Source organism: Triticum dicoccoides, chromosome 4B (assembly GCF_002162155.2).
Source record: "Triticum dicoccoides isolate Atlit2015 ecotype Zavitan chromosome 4B, WEW_v2.0, whole genome shotgun sequence".
Classification (NCBI taxonomy): domain Eukaryota; kingdom Viridiplantae; phylum Streptophyta; class Magnoliopsida; order Poales; family Poaceae; genus Triticum; species Triticum dicoccoides.
In genome coordinates, this window is record NC_041387.1 from 402,996,889 (window position 1) to 403,024,225 (window position 27,337).

At 44.9% G+C, this 27,337-nt stretch overlaps 2 protein-coding genes and 1 non-coding gene across 5 annotated transcripts; 2 read left to right on the forward strand and 1 right to left on the reverse strand.

The window, feature by feature from the left end:
* The first annotated feature begins 13,249 nt into the window (after positions 1–13,249).
* On the forward strand, positions 13,250–13,322 carry TRNAA-AGC. The gene has a single exon. It is a non-coding gene; the product is annotated as a tRNA-Ala (tRNA).
* A 266-nt stretch (positions 13,323–13,588) lies between these two features.
* LOC119296348 lies at positions 13,589–14,552 on the forward strand. The gene is made up of 3 exons (XM_037574745.1): positions 13,589–13,708; positions 13,807–13,865; positions 13,944–14,552. Exons 1-3 carry the CDS (start codon positions 13,624–13,626, stop codon positions 14,319–14,321), a joined length of 522 nt encoding a protein of 173 aa, XP_037430642.1. The 5' UTR covers positions 13,589–13,623; the 3' UTR covers positions 14,322–14,552.
* LOC119296347 (protein SHORT ROOT IN SALT MEDIUM 1-like) lies at positions 14,530–26,706 on the reverse strand. Of its 3 annotated transcripts, none has more exons than XM_037574744.1 (22): positions 26,534–26,706; positions 26,192–26,365; positions 25,944–26,078; positions 23,801–24,097; positions 23,674–23,694; positions 23,496–23,557; positions 22,455–23,177; positions 22,308–22,353; positions 21,705–21,797; positions 21,569–21,624; positions 21,355–21,463; positions 20,701–20,915; positions 20,565–20,628; positions 18,864–19,037; positions 17,788–18,759; positions 17,609–17,683; positions 17,379–17,453; positions 16,265–16,609; positions 15,416–15,658; positions 15,288–15,329; positions 15,094–15,156; positions 14,530–14,904 (listed from the first exon to the last, which is right to left on the reverse strand). In XM_037574744.1, exons 2-22 carry the CDS (start codon positions 26,264–26,266, stop codon positions 14,815–14,817), a joined length of 3,975 nt encoding a protein of 1,324 aa, XP_037430641.1. In that variant the 5' UTR covers positions 26,267–26,365; positions 26,534–26,706; the 3' UTR covers positions 14,530–14,814. The 3 variants fall into 3 exon arrangements, with proteins under 3 accessions (XP_037430641.1, XP_037430639.1, XP_037430640.1); XM_037574742.1 differs by having other exon boundaries at positions 26,192–26,368; XM_037574743.1 differs by having other exon boundaries at positions 26,192–26,399.
* Positions 26,707–27,337: the final 631 nt, after the last annotated feature.

The window sequence follows — 27,337 nt, forward strand, 5'->3', positions numbered from 1 at the left end:
GTGAAGGAAAGTTGCAGAAAGAAAGTTGTGATATCGCTTGTGTAAGGGCATATTTATCCCTTAGGTGTTTTGTTGATTGATGACAATACTTTTGCGGACTAATCGTGTGCCTTGAGTTTCTCAGACGCTTCATCACTAGGCACGAGACGATTCGGTGCCCCTCGAAGACTATTGAAGACGGCGTTGTTCTACGTTCCTTTTTGGTGGATTTGAGTCGTAGGAGAGCCATACTATTAAGAGGGGGTCCGCGTCGGAGAGGTTTGGGTGGAATCATCACGTACATGTTTCTTTCATTGTCTCCTCCTTTCCCTTGCACTTTGGAGCATTCCCCGTCTATCCTCTATGTGAGTGTCTGGACTACTGTTGCTGAGCTTGCGGTAGTACTGCTCCCTGGAGCGGTAGTACCGCAAGCACTCGCGGTAGTACCATGCCCATGCGCGGTAGTACCGCAGGAGCCCACGGTAGTACCGCTCACTCAGAGTCGTAGTACCGTGGCTCCTAGGCCAAGTACCGCTGTGTAGCGGTAGTAGGCGCGGATGTAATTTTTTACATCCGTGCCCACACGGTAGTACCGCACGCCGAGGGCGGTAGTACCGCAGGTGCCCACGGTAGTACCGCTCCCCCCGAGCTGTAGTACCGTGGTTCCCTGGCCTAGTGTCGTTGCTTCACAGTAGTAGGGGCGGATGTAATTTTTTACATCCACACCCACACGGTAGTACCGCGCCTTGTGGACGGTAGTACCGTGACGGATATTTGCATTGTCTCTTTAACCGCGGAAGTAGGCACGGATGTAATTTTATTCATCCGTGTCGTTTCCATACTTTGCCTTACCTGCCTCGCGGTAATACCGCGGGTGGGTGCGGTAGTACCGCGCCCGCGGTAGTTCTGCCTATGGTATAGTCTCTGGAGCTGCCGCGGTAGTACCATGGTCCCCCATGGTAGTACCGCGTGGCCTTGCGGTAGTACCGCGCCCCTGGAGCGGTAGTACCGCATGTCGCAGGCTGGTCTAAGTGGATAACGGTTGGATCTCTTCCTTGAATATAAAAGGGGCGTCTCCTACCTCTAGTTGACCACCTCTTCCACCTCTAAGCTCCATTGTTGCTCCAAGCTCCATTTTCGCCCGATCTCTCTCCCTAGCCAATCAAACTTGTTGATTTGCTCGGGATTGGGTGACTAGGGCCCGATCTACACTTCCACCAAGAGGTATTCGATTCCCCCCACTTATCCCTAGCGGATCTTGTTACTCTTGGGTGCTTGAGCACCCTAGACGGTTGAGGTCACCTCGAAGCCATACTCTATTGTGGTGAAGCTTCGTGGTGTTGTTGGAGCCTCCAATTGTTGTGGAGATTGCCCCAACCTTGTTTGTAAAGGTTTGGTCGCCGCCTTCAAGGGCACCAATAGTGGAATCACGGTATCTCGCATTGTGTGAGGGCGTGAGGAGATTACGGTGGCCCTAGTGGCTTCTTGGGGAGCATTGTGCCTCCACACCGCTCTAACGGAGACGTACTTCCCTTTAAATGGAAGGAACTTCGGTAACACATCCTCGTCTCCAACGGCTCCACTCTTGGTTATTTCGTGCCTTTACTTTTCCAAGCTTACTTGTGTTGTATCCATTACTTGATTGTGTGCTAGTTGTCGTTGCATCATATAGGTTGTTCACATAGTTGCATATCTAGACAACCTATTTTGTTGCAAGATTTAAATTGATAAAGAAAAGCTTAAAAATTGTTAGTTGCCTATTCACCCCCCCCCTCTAGTCAACCATATCGTTCCTTTCAATTGGTATCAGGGCCTCGTCTCTTTATTAAGGACTTTACCGTCCGAAGAGTATGGTTGACACCACAGACGGTGCAGAGGAGCACTCCGGTGTGAATCCTATCTTGTCTACGACTGATGGAGGAACCTCGGTCTCTCGTGAGGAATTCAATGTGGCTCTAGACACATTGAAAGACTCCATGACGACCAAGGTTGAAAGCATGTTTACTAAATTCTTGAAGGACTTAAACTGTCCACCTCGCCGATGAAAGTGGGTGATCCCGCTAACAAGGTGATGGATGCTACCTCCGACAAGGGGGAAGCTAACAGTGAAAAAAGTCCTTCTACTAGTGGTAGAAATGGCACCGGCATCTTTTCCCATGTGGAACCTCCAATTTATGGAGGACCAATTCCCTCTACTCATTTAAATCATGCCGGTCCTCCTCCTAAAATTGTGAAAAATGAGAATTTTGATTCTTGGATGTATCGTTTCAAGCGCCATCTAAAACATGTGAATACTAACCTTTGGAGAATCATTGAAGAAGGTTTCTATCCACATGACCCAAGCAACTTCACCCCTCGAGAAGCCGTGGATAATCAATTCAATGAGAGTGTTCTCTTCATCATCCAAGATGCAATCCTTCCCGAAGATCTCCCTCATCTTCGACCTCATGCCATGGCCAAAGACGCATGGCAATGCGTTGTGTCTCTCTATCGAGGAAGTGCTAGCATTCAATGCTCCAACTATGAAGTGGTACAAGATGAAGCCGATGAGTTTGCAATGAAAGAAGATGAAGAACCTCATGAGCTCTTTCAAAGAGTGACCAAACTCGCGGTCTCACTCCGAGATCATGGGAGCAAGGACACGGATGACAATTGGATCAAGCGCAAGTTCCTCAAGGCCATGATGCCCTACGACAAGGCCATGTCCTCCGTCATTCGTCAAAGACCGGACTTCCACTCCATGACCTTGAGTGAAGTGTTGGATGAGTTCGTTGCAATGAGCATTTTGGACAAGACCGCTGACAATGCGGTGCTCCGTTCCCAAAGGACAAAGAAGCCCAACCTTGCTTTGAAGGCCAAGGTTAGTGTGGAAGAATAGGAAGAAGAGGAAGATGATGAGAGCAACCCCGAAGACACCAAATATGATTATCATGAGCACATGGCTCTTGCTTCAAGACAATTTTGGAGCAAGAAGAATACAAGACCCCAACTTCAACAAGAACAACTCAAGTGGCGTCAAGGGCAAGCAAAGAGTTAGAACTTGCTTCAACTATGGCAATGTGAGCCATTTCATTGCGGATTGTCCTTACGAGAAGCGGGAAGACATTGGTGGCAAGTTCATCCAAAAATACAAAGCCAAGTCCTTCCCCAACAAGAACAACTTCACCAAGAAGACTCCTACTCGTGGGTTGGTGGTTCAATAAGAATACAATGAGGATGACGATGATGATGATAATGGAGAACCAATGGCCATGGCGTTCGTTGCCATTGCTACCACTCCCCGGGTGTCTCTCTTTGATTCACCCAACGAGAACATCACCGCCAAGTGCCTCATGGCTAAAGCTTCCAACAAGGTAACTCCCAACATCAAAACCACCATCATTACTAATCCCTCCTTGGAGGGTTGCATTGATGAACATGATGAGTCTAATGAGGAAGTGAATGAATTTGAGTCTTTTATGAGTAAGCTCAAGGGCAAATCCAAGAAGCACTTTGTTGCTCTCTTGGAACAACTTGGTGAGGCCAATGACATGATCGAGGCTCACGAAGAAACCATCTCTAAGATGGAAGGTCATAGTCGTGACTATGCCGATGAGATACCGGATCTCTCTAATGCTCTTGAGAAAGAGCGTGGGCATCGTTTGACTCTTGAGGAGTCACACAACGATGACCATGCTAAGTTAAAGAAAGATCTTGATCATGCTCTTGTCGTGTCTCATGTTCTAACTTCCGAGAAGGCTAAACTTGGGGTTGATCATGCTAGACTCAAGGAGGAGTTTGAGATACTTGACAAGGCCCACAAGGTCTTGAAGGGTGCCCATGCTAACCTCAAGGAGTCTCATGCTCAACTCCAAGTTAAGCTAACCAAGGAAAAGGCCACCTTCCCTCATATGGTATTAATTGATAATGCATATGCTACTAACCCGTGTTGTGAGCATGTGCATCTTGTGGAGGAGAATGCCAAGTTGAAGGATCAACTTGAGAAAGGCCTTGTAACTTGCATTCAAGGTGATAAGAATCTCAACGACCTTTTGAGTAATCGAAAGGAAGTTGTGGCCAAGAAGGGAATTGGGTTTGCCCCCAAGTCCAAGAACAAGAAGAACGACAAGACCCATCGTCCTCCTCCTCTCAAGCAAACTTTTGTGAAAGAGGGAGAGGGTGCTCCTAAGGAGAAGAAGGAAAAAGTGAAGGGGGTTGATGTCAAAAAGGGCAAAACCATCTCCTCCAACAAAGCCGGCGACTTTAACCCGTCATATGTGTTGTGCCGTGCTAGTGATGGACATGTTTATGCTAAATTTGTTGGTTCTCCTTATGAGTACATTGAATGGTCTATTTGGGTTCCTAAGACCCTTGTTACTAACATCAAAGGACCCATTACTAAATGGGTACCTAAAACCAAGCATTGATCTCTTGTAGGTGTTTGCTTCTGGTGGGGGATCATGGTTGCTCGATAGTGGAGCAACAAATCATATGACCGGAAGCAAGGACTTTGTGGTGGACGTGCAAAAGATTCCATCTATGCCCACCAATGTCGAGTGGGGTGATGCCTCACATTCTAAGGTATTGGGTCTTGGCAAGGTTGTCATTTCTCATGATCTAACGATCGAGAAAGTCATGCTTGTTGAGTCCCTTGCATACAATTTACTTTCCGTTCGTCAACTTGCACTCATGAGCTTTGCCACTTTCTTTGACATTGATACCGTGGCCCTCTTGTGGAGCAAGACTCTTAAAGTAGCCTTTGTTGGGCATGTCGAGAACGGTCTCTATGTGATAAACTTTTCGGAGCGACCCACTAAGGCCACGACATGCCTAATGGCTAAAGTTGACGTGGGATGGCTTTGGCATCGCCGTTTAGCCCACGTCAATATGAGATCTTTGCAAAGTCTTCTCAAGGGGGACCATGTCCATGGACTAACAAATGTTAGTTTTGCCAAAGACCGTGCGTGCAGTGCTTGTATTGAAGGAAAGCTTCATGAGAAGGCTCACCCTCCCACGACCATCATCTACTCGAAGAGACCCTTGGAGCTCCTTCACATGGATCTCTTTGGGCCCCCATCATTTGATAGTTTTGGAGGTAGAAAGTATTGCTTGGTGATTGTGGATGATTATTCAAGATACACTTGGGTATACTTCTTCAAGAGGAAGAGTGAGACTCAACAAACCATCATCGACTTTGCAAATGAAGCTCAACGTCAAGATGATGCAAAGATCTTGACAATAAGAAGTGACAACGGCACCAAGTTCAAGAACTACACCTTGGATGAGTTTCTTAGTGATGAGGGGATCAAGCATCAATATGCTACATCATATACCCCTCAACAAAATGGTGTTGCGAGAGGAAGAACCGGATGTTGATGGATACGGCAAGGACCATGATGGCGGAGTTCAAGTCTCCATACAACTTTTGGGCCAAAGCCATCAACACCGCAGGTCATGCATCCAATCGGCTCTATCTCCACAAAGGCTTGAACAAGACCCCTTATGAGATACTCACCAGCAACAAGCCCAATCTCAAGTACTTCCGGGTGTTTGGGTGTAAGTGCTTCATTCTCAAGAAAGGTGTTCGTTTGTCTAAATTTGAGGCTAGAGCATATGAGGGCATATTTGTTGGTTATGCTACAAACTCTCATGCTTACCGTGTTCTCAACAAGTCCACCGGACTCATTGAGGAGACGTGTAACGTGGAGTTTGATGAAAATAACGGCTCCCAAGTGGAGCAAAGTGGTACTTGTGATGTAGGTGATGAAATTCCTCCCCAAGCCATAAGAAGAACGGGTATTGGTCATATTCTACCCATTGAGGAACCCCTTGTGGCCGAAGGAGAAGGACAATGCTCCACTCAAGTGGAGCCATCACCTACTCAAGACCCACATGCTTCCGAAGAACAAAGTGAAGGCCCTCAACCTCGTAAACAAGACCAAGGGCAAGATCAATCTCAAGATGGTGGTGAACCTCCAAATGATGCCCAAGGTCAAGTTCTTCCCCTCGAGCAAGTTCAAGATCATGAGCAAGCTCAAGATCAAGAACAAGCTCAAGACGGCGCTCAAGATAATCAAGTTAACCCTCCTCCTTCCACATCCGAGGAGGAATTAGAGCGTCGTGCCGTGAAGATTGCTTCCAAACTCACCACCAAAGGCCATCTCATGGAGAATGTGGTTGGAAGCCTAAGAAAGGGGGTAAGCACTCGTAGACAATTAGCAAACTATTGTGAACATCACGCGTTTGTCTCTTGTGTTGAACCCCACAAGGTCTATGAGGCGCTCGAAGACTCGGATTGGCTCAATGCCATGCATGAAGAACTCAACAACTTCGAGTACAACAAGGTGTGGAGGTTGGTGCCAAGGCCATCGGGGAACCACAACGTCATTGGAACCAAGTGGATTTTCAAGAACAAGCAAGATGCTCATGGGAACTTCATTCGCAACAAGGCAAGATTGGTAGCACAAGGCTACTCCCAAGTCAAGGGTATCGACTACGGTGAAACCTTTGCTCCCGTTGCTCGCCTTGAATCCATTCATTTGTTGATTGCTTATGTTTCCCATCATAACTTTAAGTTGCAACAAATGGATGTGAAAAGTGCTTTTCTTAATGGTCCTATTAATGAGTTGGTCTATGTCAAGCAACCCCCCGGGTTCGAGGATCCCTACTTCCCGGATCATGTGTATCAACTCGATAAGGCACTCTATGGCCTTAAACAAGCCCCACGTGTGTGGTATGATCACCTTACCGAGTTGCTACAAGATCGTGGATTTGAGGTGGGGCAAATCGATCCCACTCTTTTTACTAAGAAGGTCAAAGGGGAGTTGTTTGTATGCCAACTATATGTTGATGATATTATCTTTGGTTCCCCTAACAAAGCTTTCAATGAGGAATTTGCCTCTCTCATGACCTCCAAGTTCAAGATGTCTTCGATGGGAGATTTGAAGTTCTTCCTTGGTTTTGATATCAAATAAAGAAGAGAAGGAACCTTCATCAACCAAGCCAAATATACTCAAGACATGCTAAAAAGATTCAAGCTAAGTGATGTCAAGCCGGCTTCTACTCCAATGCCTACCAAGTGCCAACTTGACATTGATCCCAATGGTAAAGCGGTGGATCAAAAGGTATATCGCTCCATGATTGGCTCCTTGCTTTACCTTTGTGCATCTAGACCGGATATCATGTTGAGTGTGGGAATGTGTGCACGGTTTCAAGCCGCACCGAAGGAAAGTCACTATGTGGCGGTCAAGCGAATCTTTCGATATTTGGCTCATACCCCAAATTTTGCCTTATGGTACCCAAGAGGGGCAAACTTCAAGCTTGAAGGATTTACGGATTCTGATTGGGCAGGAGACAAAGTGGATAGGAAGTCCACCTCCGGAGGGTGCCAATTTCTTGGTTGCTCTTTGGTGAGTTGGTCTTCCAAGAAGCAAAGTTGTGCATCTCTCTCGTCCACCGAAGCGGAATATGTGGCGGCCGATAGTTGTTGTTCTCAACTCTTATGGATGAGGCAAACTTTAAAGGAATACGGTGTCATGTGTGACAAAGTGCCTCTTTGGTGTGATAATGAAAGTGCCATCAAGATTTCTCTCAATCCGGTGCAACACTTCAAGACGAAGCATATTGAGATTCGGTATCACTTCATCCGGGATCACATTAGGCGAGGGGAGATCAAGCTCAAGTATGTCAACACTCATGATAACCTTGCAGACATTTTCATGAAGCCCTTGGATGAAGCAAGATTTCGCGAGTTAAGGCATGAGCTAAATATCATTGATTCGAGCAATGTGACTTGAACCCTTGCACCCCCCACCACACTCAACTTGTTGTCTAGTTTAGGTGTAGGCATGGACATAGGGGGAGTGTTGTTCTCTCAATGAACTCTCCCTCCCCCCATTATGCATAAATAGATCAACTCTTTCACATTAGCCATTTTTGATGGTACTTGTGCTTCAAAGACGAGTTTTGGTCACGGGCCCAAGGATAATTCTTCGCGGTGCCATACCAACTAACTCAAACATAGGTGGCTCCGGCCACCGCCCTCTCCTTTTGAGAGGTTGTGTCGCATGGTGGTTTCTAGTTGTCTTTCTTCCTTGGGTTGTGTGTGTTCTTGTGGTGTCCTTTGTGCTAAAAGTTTCCTTGCAAAGACCTTCGTCTTTTGTTGAAACCTGTGTTTTCTTGAGCTCACGGTACTACCGCAGCCTGCTACGGTACTACCGCGTGAGGGGAGCATGGTACTACCGCCCCCCACGCGGCAATAATTTTTTACTACCGCCTGGGTGAGCGGTACTACCGCTTTGGTGCGGTACTTCCGCCCAATCGGTACTACCGCGATGACCTGCGGTACTACCGCGACGTCTCAGACGCGTGGGGATAAGGACGGGCAGGGGGGAGTTCTAACTCCCCCATACCCATTCGACAGTTTCTCTACATCGTTTCTCTCTCTCCCACGCTCAAGAACGGGGCCGACATTCGTCGCCGGATCTCCGCCTCCGGCTGCCCTCCCGTGATTCCGTCCGGTGGAATCGTTTCCCACCACGTGCTCTTGCTATGGACCAAGGTCTTTCCCCAACTCCTTCTCGTTTTTGTTGTGTTCTCTGCCTCTAGTTTTTTGGGGGAGACTTGTGTGTTCTAAAGATTCTTAGGCTAAATCTATGCAAGAGTAGGATGAAGGAGAGTAGCTTTGCGTAGGAATTATACTTGTATTTTTGTCCTGTGCTAGATTTGATCACCGTAGCACCGCCGTGGTTTCGCGGTTCTTTTCAGATATGAACTATCGTTTGGATCTGACGCGGTGCGGTACTACCGCCCGTCTGGCGCGGTACTACCGCTTGTCCGGTACTACCGCCCGTCTGGCACGGTACTACCGCACTCGCTGCGGCACTAAGGTTTTACTACCGCTCCCACCACGGTACTACCGTGACCTCGCACGGTACTACGCGACTTGGAGCGGTACTAAAATTTTAGTACCGCAGGCTCTGGCAGTACTATCGTAGATCACATCTATCTCATGGCAACTTTCACGTATACTTTCTATGTGTTTCTTGTGCTTTGCCGTGGTCTTTGCATTGACCCTTTCTGCGTTTCGTGGGTGTTTTGCGTTTGTGTCTCATGTGGTGGCTCTCGCCATTCCAATCCCAGTCGTGACACGGGCTCCAAGCGTCTGCGCAATCCAGGTGAAGCACCAGAGGGTTCCACTGCCCCCAAGCGCCATGTCAAGACATCAGCTAGCAAGCACAAGGAACCCGCTAAGGGCATGGACGAGATACCCCAATCTGAGTTTGTCCGTCTCAGGCAGCTCAACCCGTATGTGAACCCTCGTGCTACTGTCAAAGGTTGTGAGCTGTTTTGGAACAAGCAACAGACTCTCACTTATCTGGATGTCATCAAGAACAAGCAGAATACCTATGTGGATGTCAAATGGATAGAAATGCATCACCTGAGGAAGGACAAGCATCGTGAGTACTTTGGAGAAGCTCTGGACCTGGTGGAGTAGTTTGGTATTGAACATGTGATCTCTTTTCACCTTGACTATGACCCTGAGCTCATCTGTCAGTTCTTTGCCTCAGTATACTTTCACCATGATGAGGAGCGGAGGATGACCTGGATGACCAATGGCCGTAAGATGACTGCTACTTGGAAGGAGTTCATGGACCTGCTCCACGTTCCTGATGACAGGCTCAACACTCCCGTGGGTGTTCGCCCCCATGCTAATCCTGAGTCTGCTAACAAGGACAAGCTTCAGCCATACTATGTTGAGAAGGCGCTTCCCAATGGCAAGACGGGGTTGGTGCTCAACTCTTTTCTGGATATCATGTATCGCATCTTCCGCAACTCCTTGTTCCCTCGCATTGGTGACAAGGACAAGGTTCATGCCTATATGGTGGATATGATGCTCATTTGCGAGGAGGCTCGTTTGTCTCGGACTCAGCCACTTGATGTCTCACACATCATGTGGTGTGAGCTTCGGTTTGCGGTATTCAACCGCAAGGTGCCTATCTATGGGCCCTATCTGTTTCTGCTAATCTCGAAGACTTGGGAGAAGATGTTCCCTGGTGAGGAGTTCCTTGCTCCAGACTGGATTCGCCATGATCCCATCTGTCTCCGTGTCAAGCCCAACTGGGCCAACACTACTACTCGTGCTGAGGCGTTTGCTGCTAGGGCTGCTATTGATGAGGAGGATGCTGGCGCCAAGGATGTTGCTGAGGGCCGTGCTGTTAGGCCTTCCCAGAGTTCCTCTATGCCTTCGTGGGCCAAGTAGCTGAAGGACAAGATGAAGACTCTTTTCTGCATGCAAGCCAAGGGGCAGTACAGGACTCACGTGGCATCTAAGGAGAATCGCCGCTGGGACAAGAAGATCTTGTAGCTGTATGGCGAGGACGTGTCTGGTGGTTCTGAGGATCGCATCACTCCAGAGACCGAGTGGATGGAGAAGCAAGGCTACAGGTGGACTGATTCTGAGGAGGACGTCGAGGAGACCATCCCTGCCGCAGAGGAGTCTAACGAGGAGCGTTGGGATGAGTTCCCTGCTTGAGCCACCCCTTGTGTGTAGGTGTCCTCTTTGCCTTTTTGGCGTCTCGATGCCAAAGGGGGAGAGAGAGTAGGGATTTGCGAGTCAGGTGTCGTCGTTCGTGTTCGTTCGTGTTCGGTGTGTTTGCTGCTTTCTCGTTTGAACCTCGTTTCAGTTGCTTTGGGTTGCTTTACTTCATATGGTGTAAGACATATACACTCTATCTATCTTAGCGAGCTTGTGATATATTGTGCTACCTTTGTGCTATGCTATGCTTAGATGTTAGTTATCATGCCTTTATCTCTAAAATATAGGGGGAGTGTTGATCCTAGTTTGTGTGCTATGCAGTCCAAAGCATCCATCTAGATTGCACACATCTAGGGGGAGCCCGTCTATATTCTAGAGAGGAGGGGTTTGCCTTTGCTCAATATTATCTCATCTATGTGCAAATCCCGTATTGTCATCAATCCACCAAAAAGGGGGAGATTGTAAGGGCATATTTATCCCTTAGGTGTTTTGGTGATTGATGACAATGCTTTTGCGGACTAATCGGGTGCCTTGAGTTTCTCAGACGCTTCATCACTAGGCATGAGATGATTCGGTGCCCCTCAAAGACTATTGAAGACGGCGTTGTTCTACGTTTCTTTTTGGTGGATTTGAGTTGTAGGAGAGCCGTACTATTAAGAGGGGGTCCGCGTCAGAAAGGTTCGGGTGGAATCATCACGTACACGTTTCTTTCATTGTCTCCTCCTTTCCCTTGCACTTTGGAGCATTCCCCGTCTATCCTCTATGTGAGTGTCTGGACTACTGTTGCTGAGCTTGCGGCAGTACTGCTCCCTGGAGCGGTAGTACCGCAGGCACTCACGGTAGTACCGTGCCCATGCGCGGTAGTACCGCAGGAGCCCACGGTAGTACCGCTCCCTCAGAGTCGTAGTATCGTGGCTCCTAGGCCAAGTACCGCTGCGTCGCGGTAATAGGCGCGGATGTAATTTTTTACATCCGCGCCCACACGGTAGTACCGCACACCGAGGGCGGTAGTACCGCGGGTGACCATGGTAGTACCGCTCCCCCCGAGCTGTAGTACCGTGGTTCCCTGGCCTAGTGTCGTTGCTTCACGGTAGTAGGGGCGGATGTAATTTTTTACATCCGCACCCACACGGTAGTACCGCGCCTTGTGGACGGTAGTACCGTGACGGATATTTGCATCGTCTCTTTAACCGCGGAAGTAGGCACGGATGTAATTTTATTCATCTGTGTCGTTTCCAGACTTTGCCTTACCTGCCTCGCGGTAGTACCGCGCTCGCGGTAGTTCTGCCTATGGTATAGTCTCTGGAGCTGCCGCGGTAGTACCGTGGTCCCCCACGGTAGTACCGTGTGGCCTTGCGGTAGTACCGCGCCCCTGGAGCGGTAGTACCGCATGTCGCAGGCTGGTCTAAGTGGATAACAGTTGGATCTCTTCCTTGAATATAAAAGGGGCATCTCCTACCTCTAGTTGACCACCTCTTCCACCTCTAAGCTCCATTGTTGCTCCAAGCTCCATTTTCGCCCGATCTCTCTCCCTAGCCAATCAAACTTGTTGATTTGCTCAGGATTGGGTGACTAGGGCCCGATCTACACTTCCACCAAGAGATATTCGATTCCCCTCATTTATCCCTAGCGGATCTTGTTACTCTTGGGTGCTTGAGCACCCTAGACGGTTGAGGTCACCTCGAAGCCATACTCTATTGTGGTGAAGCTTCGTGGTGTTGTTGGGAGCCTTCAATTGTTGTGGAGATTGCCCCAACCTTGTTTGTAAAGGTTTGGTCGCCGCCTTCAAGGGCACCAATAGTGGAATCACGGTATCTCGCATTGTGTGAGGGCGTGAGGAGATTATGGTGGCCCTAGTGGCTTCTTGGGGAGCATTGTGCCTCCACACCGCTCTAACGGAGACGTACTTCCCTTTAAACGGAAGGAACTTCGGTAACACATCCTCGTCTCCAACGGCTCCACTCTTGGTTATTTCGTGCCTTTACTTTTGCAAGATTACTTGTGTTGTATCCATTACTTGCTTGTGTGCTAGTTGTCGTTGCATCATATAGGTTGTTCACATAGTTGCATATCTAGACAACCTATTTTGTTGCAAGGTTTAAATTGATAAAGAAAAGCTTAAAAATTGTTAGTTGCCTATCCCCCTCCTCTAGTCAACCATATCGATCATTTCAGCTTGATTCAAAAGACTTTACAACAAGAATTGCTCAAACTCTAAAAAAAAGAATTTTCGTTGAAGAAAAACATGATAATAGAGGAGTATTTTTAGAGAAACAGGATAGAAATGTAATCCTCATATCTGTTTTCCGGCCCATCTTTCCACCTCAGCATTAAACCCAAAACTCGTTCCCAAATGGCCGGGGCATGAAATTCATAGAGCATTCGTTTAATGTGCCTTTGCTCAAAAAAAAAGAACGTTTAGTGGACAATTATCGTCCGGCCCAGCACAGAACTTGTTCTCCCATTGTCATTAAGGCTTTGTAAGTGAACAAAGCAACATGGGGATGTAGTTCCGATGGTAGAGCGCTTGCTTAGCATGGGAGAGGTATGGGGATCGATACCCCACTTCTCCAATTTTTTGTTTTTCCTTTCTTTGCAGATCCAAACAAAATACAGCCGGTTTGTTTTGTGCTGAGAGAGAGCATATACACAGTTTGTGCTGCGAACATACACAAGCAGTGCAATAATAATCGCAGGCTGTTACCATTCATGATTTTGTTGGAATATTCTTTGTAGAAAAGCAGACGGCTGAAAGGGGATGTAGCTCAGATGGTAGAGCGCTCGCTTAGCATGCGAGAGGTACGGGGACCGATACCCCGCATCTCCAGCAATTTTTTGTAAACTAACTCAACTTTCAGATTTTTCAGGTAGCCACTGTGTGTTTGCTGTTGGCCGGTAGCACAAACAGCCGGTCTGTACTTCCGTCCAAACGCATTTTCCTTGCCGCTGTTGCTATCATCCAGAAGCTTAGCTAGCGGAAAGAGAGCAGGCAGGTGCGGGTTGTTCTGAATTTGCCGCTCCTTTTTACTTACATTATACAGTACCAATGAACGATCATCTGGCTCCCGTTATAAGCCACTCGCCATGGGGTAATCCACCGCGGTTAACGCAGAGCCGGGTCTCCGCCGATGGGCCTCCCCGCTCGACTCATCCGCGGCTGGTGCGGCTTGGCAGTCCTTTGCCTGCGCCTGTGCGCATCATCCTGCAACCCAGGTAAGGTATAGTGCACTGTGCACGCACAAACACAGCAATGCTAACGCTTCCGGCGTCGACTGACGTGGGCTCTTCTTCTCTGCATGCGTGCGTGACAGACGTTGCGCCGATAGAGCCTCTGCCCGCGAGGTCGCTGCAGTGCTTCGAGGACGGCCAGGTACCAAGTCTGCCTTTGATTCTTGAGCCGACGGTTGGTGGTGGGTCTTAGTTACCTTGGTCCTCTCCTGGTGGGCAGGTGTACGGGTGCTGCGAGGGCGCGCTCCGGCTGGACCCGTCGGGGGTGATGGGCGTGCCGCTGGGGGCGGTGGACTACTACTGCGGCGGAGCGTGCGTGGTGGAGACGGAGGACGTGCTCAACTGCGTGGCCAGCGCGCTGGACGGCTTCAGCTTCCACAACGGCGCCTCCGTGGAGGGCGCGCGCTACGCCCTCAGGAGGGGGTGCAGCCACACCATCAAGAGAGGGGACTTCAACGCTTTGGAGCCACCCATGGGCGACTACCCGGACATCTACGGTGACTACCGCGGCCATGCCTGCAGGGCTACGCCTCCTCGCAGCATCAACTTGCTCGCGTTTCTCGCTGGCGCCTGGCTGCTGCTCATTCAGGGTCGCTGATCGGTAGCTCACTTCTCAGCAGCTTCTTTTTGGCTCTAGCGTCACGAGCAGATGATGTCACTTTTTGGTAAAACGATCAATTCTAAGTTTCTAACACAACTTACGAAACCTTTAGTTACACAAACAATGCAGCAATCAGGCAAACAAATGTGTACAGATCTGTTTTGTGTTGTAAGCCTTTTAGGCTAACTGCTACTCTCCTTTCAAATGAAATATAAAGGGTTGCTTTTTCACGCCTTTATATTATATCAAGGGAAAAAGAATGCATAACTCTGGGACTAATATTTGCCATTCCATAAAAAAAAGTTATCAGTTCAAAAAGAAAAAGGAAAGGTACAATTCATGCTGGAAGAAATTAAAAATGAACCCCTCATGTCAACTTTTCATGCATCATCTTCAAGGCTTCAACGAGAATCTTAGATGAATAAGTTGCGACTTCGCTTTAAATTTCTTCCATCAAACAGATTTCCTGGAAACTACAAACTGGGACGCATCAGAGGTCCACTATCTTCACAAGCTTTGTATAGATAACACGGTTATCCCTCGCCGAATTGCTCTCAGCAAGCGCAGTCTCCACCAAGTCCTGCCGAGGGAAAACATGTCACTGTTGGATGCAAACTAAATGCCAGAAACACTAATGCATTGATACGATATCAAACCATACATAATTAAAACATTCAGAATTGAGAAGGATACAAAAAAAAATCGATACAAAAGATAATTTCAACAAATAAAGACCATAGAAGGTAAGTAACAGGTTCAGATATCTAACCTTCACGTCCCTATTAGACAAGAACTTCCCCAGGTTGTGAATAATGCACCTTAGATCTTCTGCCTGCAGTTGTGAATACACATAATGCAACATAAGAACAATAGCCACAAAAATAGAGTGCAAGTAATAGCAGAGTCATTGCTTAAAGAAAAAGACATCATGGTTTCAAAATAAAGGCATTATTAGTATGTTACCTTGATATAGCCCACTCTGCTCTTGTCAAAGTAGCGAAAAGCCTACAAGATAAGGGGGGAAACTGCACACATTAGCGACATCTTATCATTTTATGGCAACTCTTAGTCTCTTGCAACAGAAAATTTACCTGCAACAGGTCCTTATCAACTACTTCATGTTTTGCTGAATCTCCTTTCGGTGATACAGCTGCCCTATCGCCAACTTCTACCAAACCTCCTTTCTCTGCTATAGTAGGCTTGACCTTCCTCGAAACAGGCTTTTCATCTGTACAGGCAACATTTTCTAATTCGATCTCCTTCCCTGCTTTCTGGTTCACTTTATCTTCTTTTGTTACTTCTAATTTGACCTCTCTACTGTTCAAATTACCGTCCTGCAGCACGTACACAGGCAAACACAGATACACATAATTAATCTCCTGGCATAGATAAAACAATTACACTGTGAAACATGAGGGAACAGCAGGATGTTATAGGTGTACTTTCAAGAAGATTATAAACCAGCTTTCTTTTACATGAAATTTGAACTATCATTCAAGGACCAGTGTACAAAACCCACTGTAGAAAACAGCTCTCTTCTACATGAAATTTGAACTATCATCCAATGACCCTGTCAGGTGTAAAGGCCACTGCACAAAATTTTGTAAGCTCTGACAAGTATAGCTTGAGAGGTTAGCTTGAGCACTGAGACGACCAAGTTTCTGCATTAGTCCTGGATGAAACTGACAAAACATAATAGCAGAACCTGGTCTCATCCAAAACTATCAACTTCAGATATGGAAAGCTGATGTAGATTCCATATTATGGAAACAATTAATTAAGCACAAGTAAAAATTCCACAATAATATTAGCAGCCCGCAACAAACACCTCTATTGCTATGAAGAAAGGGAATTCCAAAAGAAACACAAGATAAATAAATGGCATGTCTGATTGTCAATCAACTATAACTAGTGTGCACAAAATTGTGTGCAAAACATACCTGTTGCTCAGCTGTATCACCATCCATGTCCTCATCGTCTTCATATATTTCTACTTCCTCGGGATCTTCTTCGTAGTCAGGATCTTCATCCTCCATCTTCTCTGCTGCTTCAGGTTCATCACGAGTAGCTGGTAAAGGTATCTGATCTATGCTCATCTTTTTCTTATCATCTTCCATTATTTTATCATTTTTTGGAGCACTGATATTATTAGGGGTACTTTCAATGTGAGCATCGTCAGTTGTCTTTGATCTCTTTTCTGATGATTTTGTGCCTTCCTTCATTAGATCATCCTCTCTTGTTCGCTTACGTCGGTTCTTCTTTGTAACGAAGTGCTTGTGTAGTTTCTGTGAAACAAGTAAACATCAAGCCCCATGTGGGCGGATATTAACACGTAAAAAGAACTCCTGAACACAAGAACTGCTACCCCTTTTATTATGAAGACAAGACGAAACAGGATTAGGCTCCTAATGTTCCGGAACAGAAAAGAAGGCCAAACAAGATTTTGTTTGGGAACAGGCAGAAAACTAACAGCCTACCGGACAATACAGACATGATATCTCGACTGCTAAGCGAACCACATCCTCATATAGGTATAACCTTAATGCCAAAGTTTTGACAAGGACCAGGAAACATGACTGAGTGTGATAACTTTTGCACTCACTGGTTCTATAATAGCTTTAACCCCCAAAAGCAAACTACAGCATTATTAATGTTGCTGGATTTTGTTAGTATTAAAATAGAAATTAGTGGCCAAAGCTGTGTTCTGGAGACTGCTGTTTGACAAAGCAAAAACCTTTAGAGCACTAGACAAACTAAGTAATAACCACATGAATTTGTCGACGTGAACTAGTGGAAAGCATACATGGCATACTCAGTGCAGAGTTTTCTCATTTTGGAATTCAAAATATGCACTAGATTACAAACAAAAAAGGGATTGACTGTGTCACAAAATTGATGACATGGGTAAATGATACTCCCTCCGTCCCATAAATGGTACTCCCTCCGTCCCATAAATGGTACTCCCTCCGTCCCATAATATAAGAGCGTTTTGACACAAAGACCAGCTGCTATTATGCTTAAGCTAAAGGTGTCGGCAGAGCTAAAGAAACTTACCTCAAGAAAAGACAGGATAATGCAGCCCATTCTGAATTGAAGCATTTCACTGAACGATTCAGCAAACAGCGAAAGCTAAAAAAGGGAAACAAGAGCATATATTAATGTCAAAAGATAATAAAGTTTATTCTTCAGAGAGAATTAGAATCACATTTACAGTGGTAATTACATTAAAAAAAACACGTCCATTTTGTTATCAGGGAAAAAACTATGGAAAATAGAATATATACCTCAAAAACAGATTCCTCTGTGTCATTGGTTGTATAGTCTAGTAGGCCATCCAATGAAAGGGATATTGGACGGAGCTGCAAAATTGTGGTTCAATAAATATTTTCGTGTAACTTTCCAAAAACTTTTACAAAACGCAACACTATAAATAAAAAGGAATTACAGAGCACATTACGCATACTTTAGACTCTTTACTCTTTTTTGTCTGCAGAATGAATCCTGGATGTTTAGGAGGTTCGTCAGATTTCTTCTTCTCTTTGGTGTCATTATTAAGTGACTTTTGCTTTGGATCCTTCTTCAGGTCATTTATCTTTTTTTCTTTACCATCCTTTGCCTTATCTTTCGTTCCATTTCCCCCCTCTTTATTCACATCTCCATTCACACCTTCCTGTTCACTAACCTTATCTCCATTTGATTTTTCATCCTCGGTACATAGATGTGCCTTATCTGCCTTTTCTTCTTTCTTCGGATTTGAAATCTTTTCAGCAGCAATGTTAGACCGTTCTGCCAGCTTAATCTGAGAATTTCCAGCATCAGTCAAGCTTTCATCATTCTTTTCTTGTTGAACTTCCCCTCCTTGTTTACTTGTTTCTGCAGGTACAGCAGGTGTAATCAACTTGGATCCTGAAGCAGGAACTTTTCTCTTAATAATCCTTCGAATTACTTTCTTCTTCCCAGTTTTATTGGTCTCAGGTTGCAGATTAATGCCAGTTCCATCCTCTTTTTTACTAACATCCTCAGTTGTTTGTTCAACCTGCTCTTCCACAGTTTTGTTTGCGGTTTCTGCCACCACAGCCTTGTCCACCTGAGATGATTTGTCAATTGAAGTTTCAGCAGTTGGCTTTTCACGAACAACTTTTCTGATAACCTTCTTTATTACTTTCCTTCGTGTGGGCTTTTTATCCTCAACTGCATGGTGAACGGAGGCATCGCCTGAGGTATTTCCTTGAATGTCCCCACCCTTGTTATTATGTTCCACAGCATTATCAAGTGGTTTCCCTTTATTCTCAACAAACTTTGCCTCCCCATCTTTGCCCTGCTCATCCATTTTAGTATCAACTTTCTCAATTTTGGTAACATCCTTGCAAATATCCCCCTCCCTCATATGACCATCATCTGCTCCTTCCTTCTGTTCCTTTGTATCACAAGGGGCCTAAAATATACGAATCGGGAAATAGAGCTATTAGTATTAAACACAGACTAAGATAAATTATTTTGCTACAATTGTCAACAATGGGAGGAGTATGACAAACTAACATTTTCACTCTTTATAGCCAGTTTCTCCCTGTCTACTTTTGAATTTCTGTATGTAATCCAGGTTTTCTTCCATAACTCTACTGAAGGTATGCATTCTGACAGGTTTGGCACAAACAGTACGGAAATCTCTTTATGACTAAAGAGTCCATCTTTGCCAATTCTGTTGTAATGGACCTGCAAATGGTTAAAAAACGTTATAGAAACAATAACAATTTCAGCAATGGTGTTTCATAAATGTGCAGTGACAAGTATGCTAAAACAAAACTGAATGTACTTCGTGATGGGAGCAAATGCTCATAACCAATCCCTTAGAAAGTACTTGTATCAGAGAAGTATGGTTCAAGATTTTATTATAACCTACCAGGTCCAAACTTTACCAAAAACAATGTTTGAAATAGTGGATATCATGTCTATCGCCTAAATGCTCCAGTGTACTGAGATCATATCAAACAATGTGTCTGGTACTATTTCCATGTATATTCCTATTTATTTATATAATTTCGAAGTTATAATGTAATCATTGTGATATCATAACATTTTATATAATTTTGAAGTTATATAATTTCCATGTATCAGAGAAGTATATTCCTATTTATTTATATAATCAGTTTGGTTTCATGCTTGGGAGGTCGACCATGGAAGCCATTATCTTGGTACGACAACTTATGGAGAGATACAGAGAGCAAAAGAAGGGCCTGCATATGGTGTTCATGACTTGGAGAAGGCATGCGATAAGATACGGCGGAATGTCATGTGGTGGGCCTTGGACAAACGATAACAATTTCAGCAACGGTGTTTCATAAATGTGCAAAGATAATGTTGTGACAAGTGTTCGAACAAGTGAGCTCTGGTGCATAGCGGACGGCTAAAGTGTGCTGATAATGTCAAGAGAGGTCGGGGTAGACCGAACTTCACATGGGAGGAGTCCGTAAAAAGAGATCTGGAGGACTGGAGTATCACCAACGAACTAGCCATGGACAGGGGTGCATGGAAGCTTGCTATCCATGTGCCAGAACCATGAGTTGGTTGCGAGATCTTATCGGTTTCGGCTCTAGCCTACCCCAAATTGTTTGGGACTAAAGGCTTTGTTGTTGTTGTTGTTGTTGTTGTTGCTGCTGCTGCTGGAACAGACAGCTCGCCAGGAAAATAAATAGGGGCTTCATTTACAATTAATGATTTCCATGACGCTGGAACAGGCAGGTCAAGGAACTGAGATGTCAACCGGGTCCTATTTAAACCCACTAATAATCTAACAGTTAAAAAAAATTCCGGGGTAAATGAACTATGGAGCTAGCTAAAACTAACTAAACGGGACTTGCAGACGCCGGTTATTTGCCATTTACATCCCTAAACTGAGCCTGTCTCAGTTGGTGGGAGCTGTGGCCTGTGGATGTGCAATACCCACCACCACCACCCACATTCTACTTGTTTTCAACTCGATTTAGGTGCTTACTACTTTTTATGACTTCCTCCCAAGGAATTCTTGACAAAAACATCATAGTTTCGCAAACACTACTTTGGACAGCAGACTATATCTGAACTGGCAATGTGATTGAGAACTAGAACATAATGGGCATAAGATTGCCTTGCTAAGCGGCAAACATCCAATTAGTACATCATCTTAACAAAATTTCAATATGGTGGAAGCATAATGTTACATGCAAGTTCATCATAAGTGCTAAAAAATAAATTAACATGTACCTCGAGGAAATGATTCCAGTGTGTGCAATTAGATAGATCAATCTGAACCAGTTCTTTAGTGCATCTGTACAAGTAGGGTAAATTTTAGCACAACTGCCAGTTCACAAATGGATCAGTATGTTATATGATTACATACCTGATAGCAGTCCGCACCAAGCACGAAGAGTCAATCAATGGATCTCCACCATCTATTGCTGCACTCCAAGGACCTCCAATTGTAATAAGTGCATGATCCTTCTTAAATACAGCAAATTTCAAGACATTGTTCCAGTGCGCTAGTCGTTCCTCGGCACTTCTCAATGAACATATATCAGCGAAGGCACCGTTGCTCATACCACTCATCAAGAGAACCTGCACACGCTCATCAGAATAAGAATTGTTACAAAGATCAATTTGGCAATTCTTCGATATTTGAAAATACACAAACAGTACATCCCAAGATCTTGACACCCCAGCCCCCGCACGAGAATCTCGTGCTTTTTGATAAATATCAGATATGCATAATAACCAAACCATGTCATAAAGTAATCAAATGAGAATTCTGAGCAAAAAATGGGAAAGTAATTTTAATGGCATCAGACAATGCAGTACCACAACTTATGGACCGCATAGATTTGCATGCCACCACCCACCAGGGATTGTACACAGAGTCTGCAAACATGAGTATAACTCCAACCAGTGTGCCACATGATTCCTACACATATTGATGTAGTAATCGTCTACTTGTAGCTACTCTAGTTCAATCTAGTCCATACTTTAAAATAAAATATACAAAATTGTAGACACAAACCTTTACATTCCAAACAGTGTCTGGAGTGCCGGTGCTGTACGATTTCTCTGAAGATAAAACTGTTCTTTCGTCGGCCTTATCATCCACTTCATGGATGTCATGCTCCAAACTGTTTTACGGCAATAGCAACAATGTGGTACAATGATGCTATTGAAATGAAGAAAAATCACTTCGGCAAGCAAAGCATAATGTGTATCTAAAATAGAAAGCATACCTGACTGGTGTGCGCATTGAAAGATTAAGGTTTCCTTTTGGCCAGTTCAAGACAACCTATAAACAAATCGCTGATTAGGAAAAAATAATCCTATGATTTCCCATTGAAAAGAAAATTTATTCATACAACAACAGACCTTAGAAACATCTGGAGAAATCACTAGTCTAGGATATCGCTTTGTCAAAGATAAGTAGTCCCTCTCAGCATCCACCAAGCGAAATGGAAAGACCTGCGAAAAAGAAACTGATTGTTAAATTCATAAAAGGAAGCAAACTAGAACTATAACATAAATGTACAAAAAGAAAAGCCATGATCAACTGCATAAACGGGGAGGCAAAAGGCGAAAAGGAGGCAAATGTGTTCATGATTGCACTATCATGGACACTGGAGCACAATCTCCAATTAAGGTGGGGGTGGCTTTCCAATTGGATAAGAAACATCTCATGATTTTTCATATCACTTGGAGGGAAGTGATATCTTGGTGCCAGATAAAGAGAAATAGCTACTAGAAATGCTGAAACATGGCTCAGTGAAGATGGATGAATAACCGGAACTGCAGACACAAACAGAACTAGATAGTTCCACATGTGTGTGCAGGGACAAAGGTGCTAAAACTAACTGGCTTCAGAAGGACAAGAATCAGGGGCTTTAAGACCGAGAGCACATTGAAGAGATTAGCCCCTAACATTATTATTTGATCTGAACAGCAACAATGTGACAAACTCAACTATCTGTTTACCTTGCAAATATATTCTCTCTTTAGTTGTTTAACAGGTGAACGAGGCCTTCAGGACAACAAATGAAAGAGTTAGTTATAAAGGCTGGCCGAAGACGAAGCAGCAACGGGTTGCATCCACAAAACTACAGAGGAAACATGGAGGTCCACCTATGCAGGACATCACGTCGAGGCGAAAGCCGCCGCAAAGGCTTCTCAGATCTAACAGAAGAAGAACGCCGCCTTTCACGAGGTGTCCTTGGAGGAGTGTGCTCCCGCCTTGGAATAGCCACATGCTTCCTATCCCGCTCCCTCCCATTCTCCCGGCGCTCGCGAAGACGTACTCTTTCTTGTTCGAGTCCCCTTTCCCTTTCACGCTCTCTTAGACGTTCGTGCTCCCGCTCCCTGTCTTGTTTTCTTTCCATTTCATGGTATCGTAGCTCTTGTTCGCGTTCCCATTCCCTTTCCTTCTCTCTTTCCCACAAAAGGCCCCTTCTATGCTCCTCATCTCTTAGATCCAGTTCACGGCGAAAAACAACCCTGTCTCTTGTTGGCTCATCAACCATGGGGATGCTTGGATGTACACGAGGTAAGATGCTATCTCGGTAATCAGACTCTGAAGATGCATGCAGCAAGTTCTTCCCTGAAGCATAGTCGTGTCCAGGGGGTAGGCCCATCACGTAACCACTGCCCGATGACCCTTGTCCATAGACAAGGCTGTCCATGTTTGTCCTCTGGGTCCCCCCCAAGATTGAAGCTTGTTGTTGGCCGCCATATGGAACAGATCCAAGAATTGACAAGCTGTGATGATCGGCTTCAACTCCTCCATATGCACTAGCTTCCTGGGAACCTTGATGGACTGGACCGGCCCTTCCTGCAAAGTAATCGGCTTGTCTGCCAGAAATGCATACTTTTACTCAGTGCATGTGCTATGTTTTGTTGTGGTGACAAACACAAAGGTCACTAATTCGCTAGTGGTTTACTTTCCAAGGTAATCAACATTTTTTTACAGCTTACCAAAACCTAGTCATAGGGCAGAGATATCTGGATGAAGCAACTTTTCACTTATCTGAGGCACCTTTTTAAGTGGTTATAATCAGGACATAATTATAATACTGATAATACTAATAACAGTAACAATAGCAGAAATTATAATAATGTGAACCAAAAACCTGGCAATCATCTGTATAACCTTACTGTGAGCTAACATACCGTATGTCAGAGACAGGCTGCAGTGGAGTTTTTAGGAGTTGCTGATGTCGCGTCGATGAAACCTAAAATTTCAACATCATTTAATAATGGGAATAAACTAATTATCAAAGACAGCAGATAAATGAGAACAGAACGATGCTTTCTGCAAAGAGGGGGGAGGGGGGGTAGGGGATTTTACCTGATCCACACGGTCGTGAATCTGAGATTATGTAAAAGCCAGTGAGTTATAATTATACATTGTCAAAATCTAAGAGGTGCTGAACAAAATAAAAACAAATGGGCAGTACAGAGAGAGAAAGAGAAACCTGATGGCTTCCAGGAATATGATCGGGGTATCTTCTATCCAAATCATTGAAGCCATCTCTCCTGCCAATATTAGCTGACTGTTCACCGTACATCCTTCTCTCCAATTCATAATTCATACTGTACTGCTCTAGCTTTGGCACATATGCACGAGAAGCTAGATAGTCATCATTTGGCCTTCCCAGACTGGACCCTACAGCTCCAGATGAGAACTTTGATGACTCAGAGAGTGATGTTTGATGAGCTTGCAGGTTGGGAAGACCAGAAGAACTTGGACCTTTGCCAGCAAGTCCACCAACCTGTTAAATATATTAGGCGGAATTTTCAATTGGCATATTCTGTAACAAGATCATGTAACAATAGTAGTTTCTCCCTTGTGCAATTCTAGTTTGGGGGCGAATAAAACTTCACCTATATTTTGAAAAGCTTGATCAAAGCATCAATTATGCGATGGAAAAGGAAAAACTTCAAACATCTTTGTGATGCAAAACATGTAATTAATTGAGATGAAGCCTAACTCCAAAAATGGCAAACTAAATTCTGGTCATCCTTTACTATACGTGGACTGACTTGGTGAGGAAAAGCATAAATGATTTCAAGGTTGTAGACCCCAATCTCCTGAGTCCTGTTCACCACCCAAAAGACCAGAAAAGCTCATGCATAACCAGATATATGTGGTGAACACTGAACAGAAGTGGGAACAGGGGAGGAGAGAGATCTTAAAGAGGGTAGACTTCTGATTCTCTATAGTCTTCATATAGATATATATTGATTGCTGTGGTTGATAGAGAAAGAAGTTGCACATGGAGAATAACGTCGTGGTTTCAGATATCACATGATCATAAGAAGCTATGGTAAAACAGTTGTGGGGGCTATAACTTCTATCTGTACCTAAGCAAAATAATGGCAACATTTGTGTCATTCTACCCAAACTAACCCAAGTCAGCTGTAAGATCAAGATCTTGGATTTCACCCAGCTTCAGAACTGGAATTGTTGGGAAGCTCAATGATCCATAGGGGACCCATGTTACCAGTTTGGGATAGCTTAAGGCCCTTAACTCCTTCAGCTAAAGCTTGTGTTCTCCCAAAAGGCATGAAAATGTAGCTGTAAAATGATGCAAGTTCATTGCTAGAATGTTAGGAAAGGTGGCAAGGGACCCAAGCTACCAGTTTGGGATAGCTTAAGGCCCTTAACTCCTTCAGCTAAAGCTTGTGCTCTCCCAAAAGGCATGAAAATGTAGCTGTAAAATGATGCAAGTTCATTGCTAGAACGTTAGGAAAAGTGGCAAGGGGATACTGTGCAAGAGCTGTTGCTTTGCAACTTATATAAAATTCTACACCTTCCATTAAATAAAAGGTGATGACGGGATTTATCTTTCAGACTGAGGAAGATCAATAGCTCATGTAGGCAGATTTTAGGAGCCAAATTTTTCAAAGTTTGACTCTATCCTTGTTCAAAAGGGAAGTTTTTACGGGACCAGAGGGAGTACAAGATCAAGCTTTATATTGCTCAGATCATCCCATAGAGCTGTTTTAAATTTCTGGATTGTACCGCAAATTCTCAACTAATAACTCTAATAGAAAGCGAGTATTTAGACCTTGTTTCCAACGCAGGCATGTATTTCACATTTTGCCCAAAGTTCCGACTATTCTTTTGGTGGGTGACACTTGAGGGACCAGGTAAACTTTGAAATACATAAAATTATTTCTATTTATGCATGGATTATTTCTGTGCATAAGACAAAGAGTACGGAAGGGATATAAATGGACCTTTTCGGGTTCAGGAACCGGGCTTATTCTTCAAATAAACCCATTTGTTTTATTTATAGACCAATAATGCCGGCCAGTAGCTTTAACACTGGTCAAACCTAGGATTCGCTTATCACTGATGTCCATGTGGACCTATTATAATTCCCTAAAGCATGTACTGGGTAATATTTAGATACAATTGGATTGATATCTAGTAACCTTGATTATTTGCCTTCACTCAAAGAGATGCCTTTGGTATATATGAGTACAATACAAACCGACAAACGACAACTCACACAATTCAGTTACATGTGTAACATCAATGAGCAATAAGCAACATTAGGAAACAAAATTAATTGCATCCAGAATTCAAATTGAAAAGGAGCAGAAATTAACCTTCTGCGCGCCATAAACCGCAGCGTAAGGCCCTCCATACTGCCCCACAGCACCCTGTGCCGCATTGCCGCCAAACTGAGGGCCATCTGTGCCACCAGCTGCTGCAGCAGATGTCACATACCCGCCGCTACCAGGCTGCGAAAACCCAACCAAAAGGGCGCAAGTGTTTACGCACATATATCAGAACCTTGCACCATTAGATAGGGTTGCCAATCAAAGCATCAGATGAGTTTCACAGAGCGCCTTACAATTTTGCCGTACGGTTGCTGCGCGCCATACTGCGGCGGCTGGCCGTAGGGATTGGGCCCTTTCTTCGGAAACATTGCGGATGCGACCGCCTCAGATCCTGTGGATCACAAGACCCGGCCGAAACACCGCGCAGAAGCAAGCAAGCACAGACGGCCGGCACAGCTGCACACAGGCTTCTGCAGGGAAAGTAAATCCTGTAAATTACATCTGCGGCGGCAAAAACGTCAGCAATCAATCCTAGATAACCACGCACGCGGGCATGACCGGGATGGACCAGGCGATTTGGTTGCTGGCAGTGGCAAATACAGAAAAGGTGAAACCCATGGACTTCTAGGGCTTACCTGTGAAGGGTGGACGAGGAGGCTATGCGCTGGGACGCTGAGCCAGTCTTGGAAAGCGATTGGGCTCGGCAGGAGACGACGTCGGCAGCGGCGCCGCGGGATCGGCGGCGGCGGAGGACCAAGAGAAGGGGTTGGGAAACTGGGGTTCAGGCTAATTGTATCGGTCTGAACGAAGGATGTGCAAGCGGCAGCATGACTGCCTCAATAGAACGTCGGATGCCAAAGATTCTGTTCTGTTGGGCCGAGTTGAGTGCCCGATGATAGTTTGGGCTGGAGGACATTGTTTTCTTTTGGGTCGCGCTAACTGTCACACGTGTGGCAGGAAGGAAGACGCACCACATGTCTCTAATCTCTATTTCTAATGAAGCAGTTGGTAGTCTCGCTTCCAGGGTTTTTTTCGTCCCACCACTTTCGTCCGGTTTTTTCCGTAGGTTAACCGTCGTAGATTTTTTTCGATGATGGTTTTTTATTCACCAGTTTATTTACCCCTCAGCTCTTTCCTTGCAAATCAGGACTTTCCAAACGTGCACGCAATCACGGATCTAAATTTACTAACTTATCCAAATCAACCGATACCTTCCATTATTGCAAATTTTTTTAGGAAACAAATAATAGATTTTAAGGAAACAAATAAAAGATTTTAAAGACGCATCATACTTTACTAATAATCACTAAAAAACAAATCTAAATTAATTAACCTTACCTTAAATCACTCAATCACTTTAATTAGAAAACATTTTCTTTCCTAACTGCACCTCGCTTAGTGTGCACATAACAATCCGAAGTAATTAGAGTCACATGATT

Bases quoted from the DNA above. Each gene is read 5' to 3' on its own strand.
- LOC119296347 (XM_037574744.1), bottom strand. From the start codon at position 26,266: ATGTTTCCGAAGAAAGGGCCCAATCCCTACGGCCAGCCGCCGCAGTAT. The intron at 18,760-18,863 runs GTTAGTTTGTCA...CGTATATTTTAG, and splicing joins TGGCTATAAAGAGTGAAAAT to GCCCCTTGTGATACAAAGGA. The intron at 17,454-17,608 runs GTATATATTCTA...TCCCTTTTTTAG, and splicing joins CAGAGGAATCTGTTTTTGAG to CTTTCGCTGTTTGCTGAATC.
- LOC119296348 (XM_037574745.1), top strand. From the start codon at position 13,624: ATGGGCCTCCCCGCTCGACTCATCCGCGGCTGGTGCGGCTTGGCAGTC. The intron at 13,709-13,806 runs GTAAGGTATAGT...CGTGCGTGACAG, and splicing joins CGCATCATCCTGCAACCCAG to ACGTTGCGCCGATAGAGCCT. The intron at 13,866-13,943 runs GTACCAAGTCTG...CCTGGTGGGCAG, and splicing joins AGTGCTTCGAGGACGGCCAG to GTGTACGGGTGCTGCGAGGG.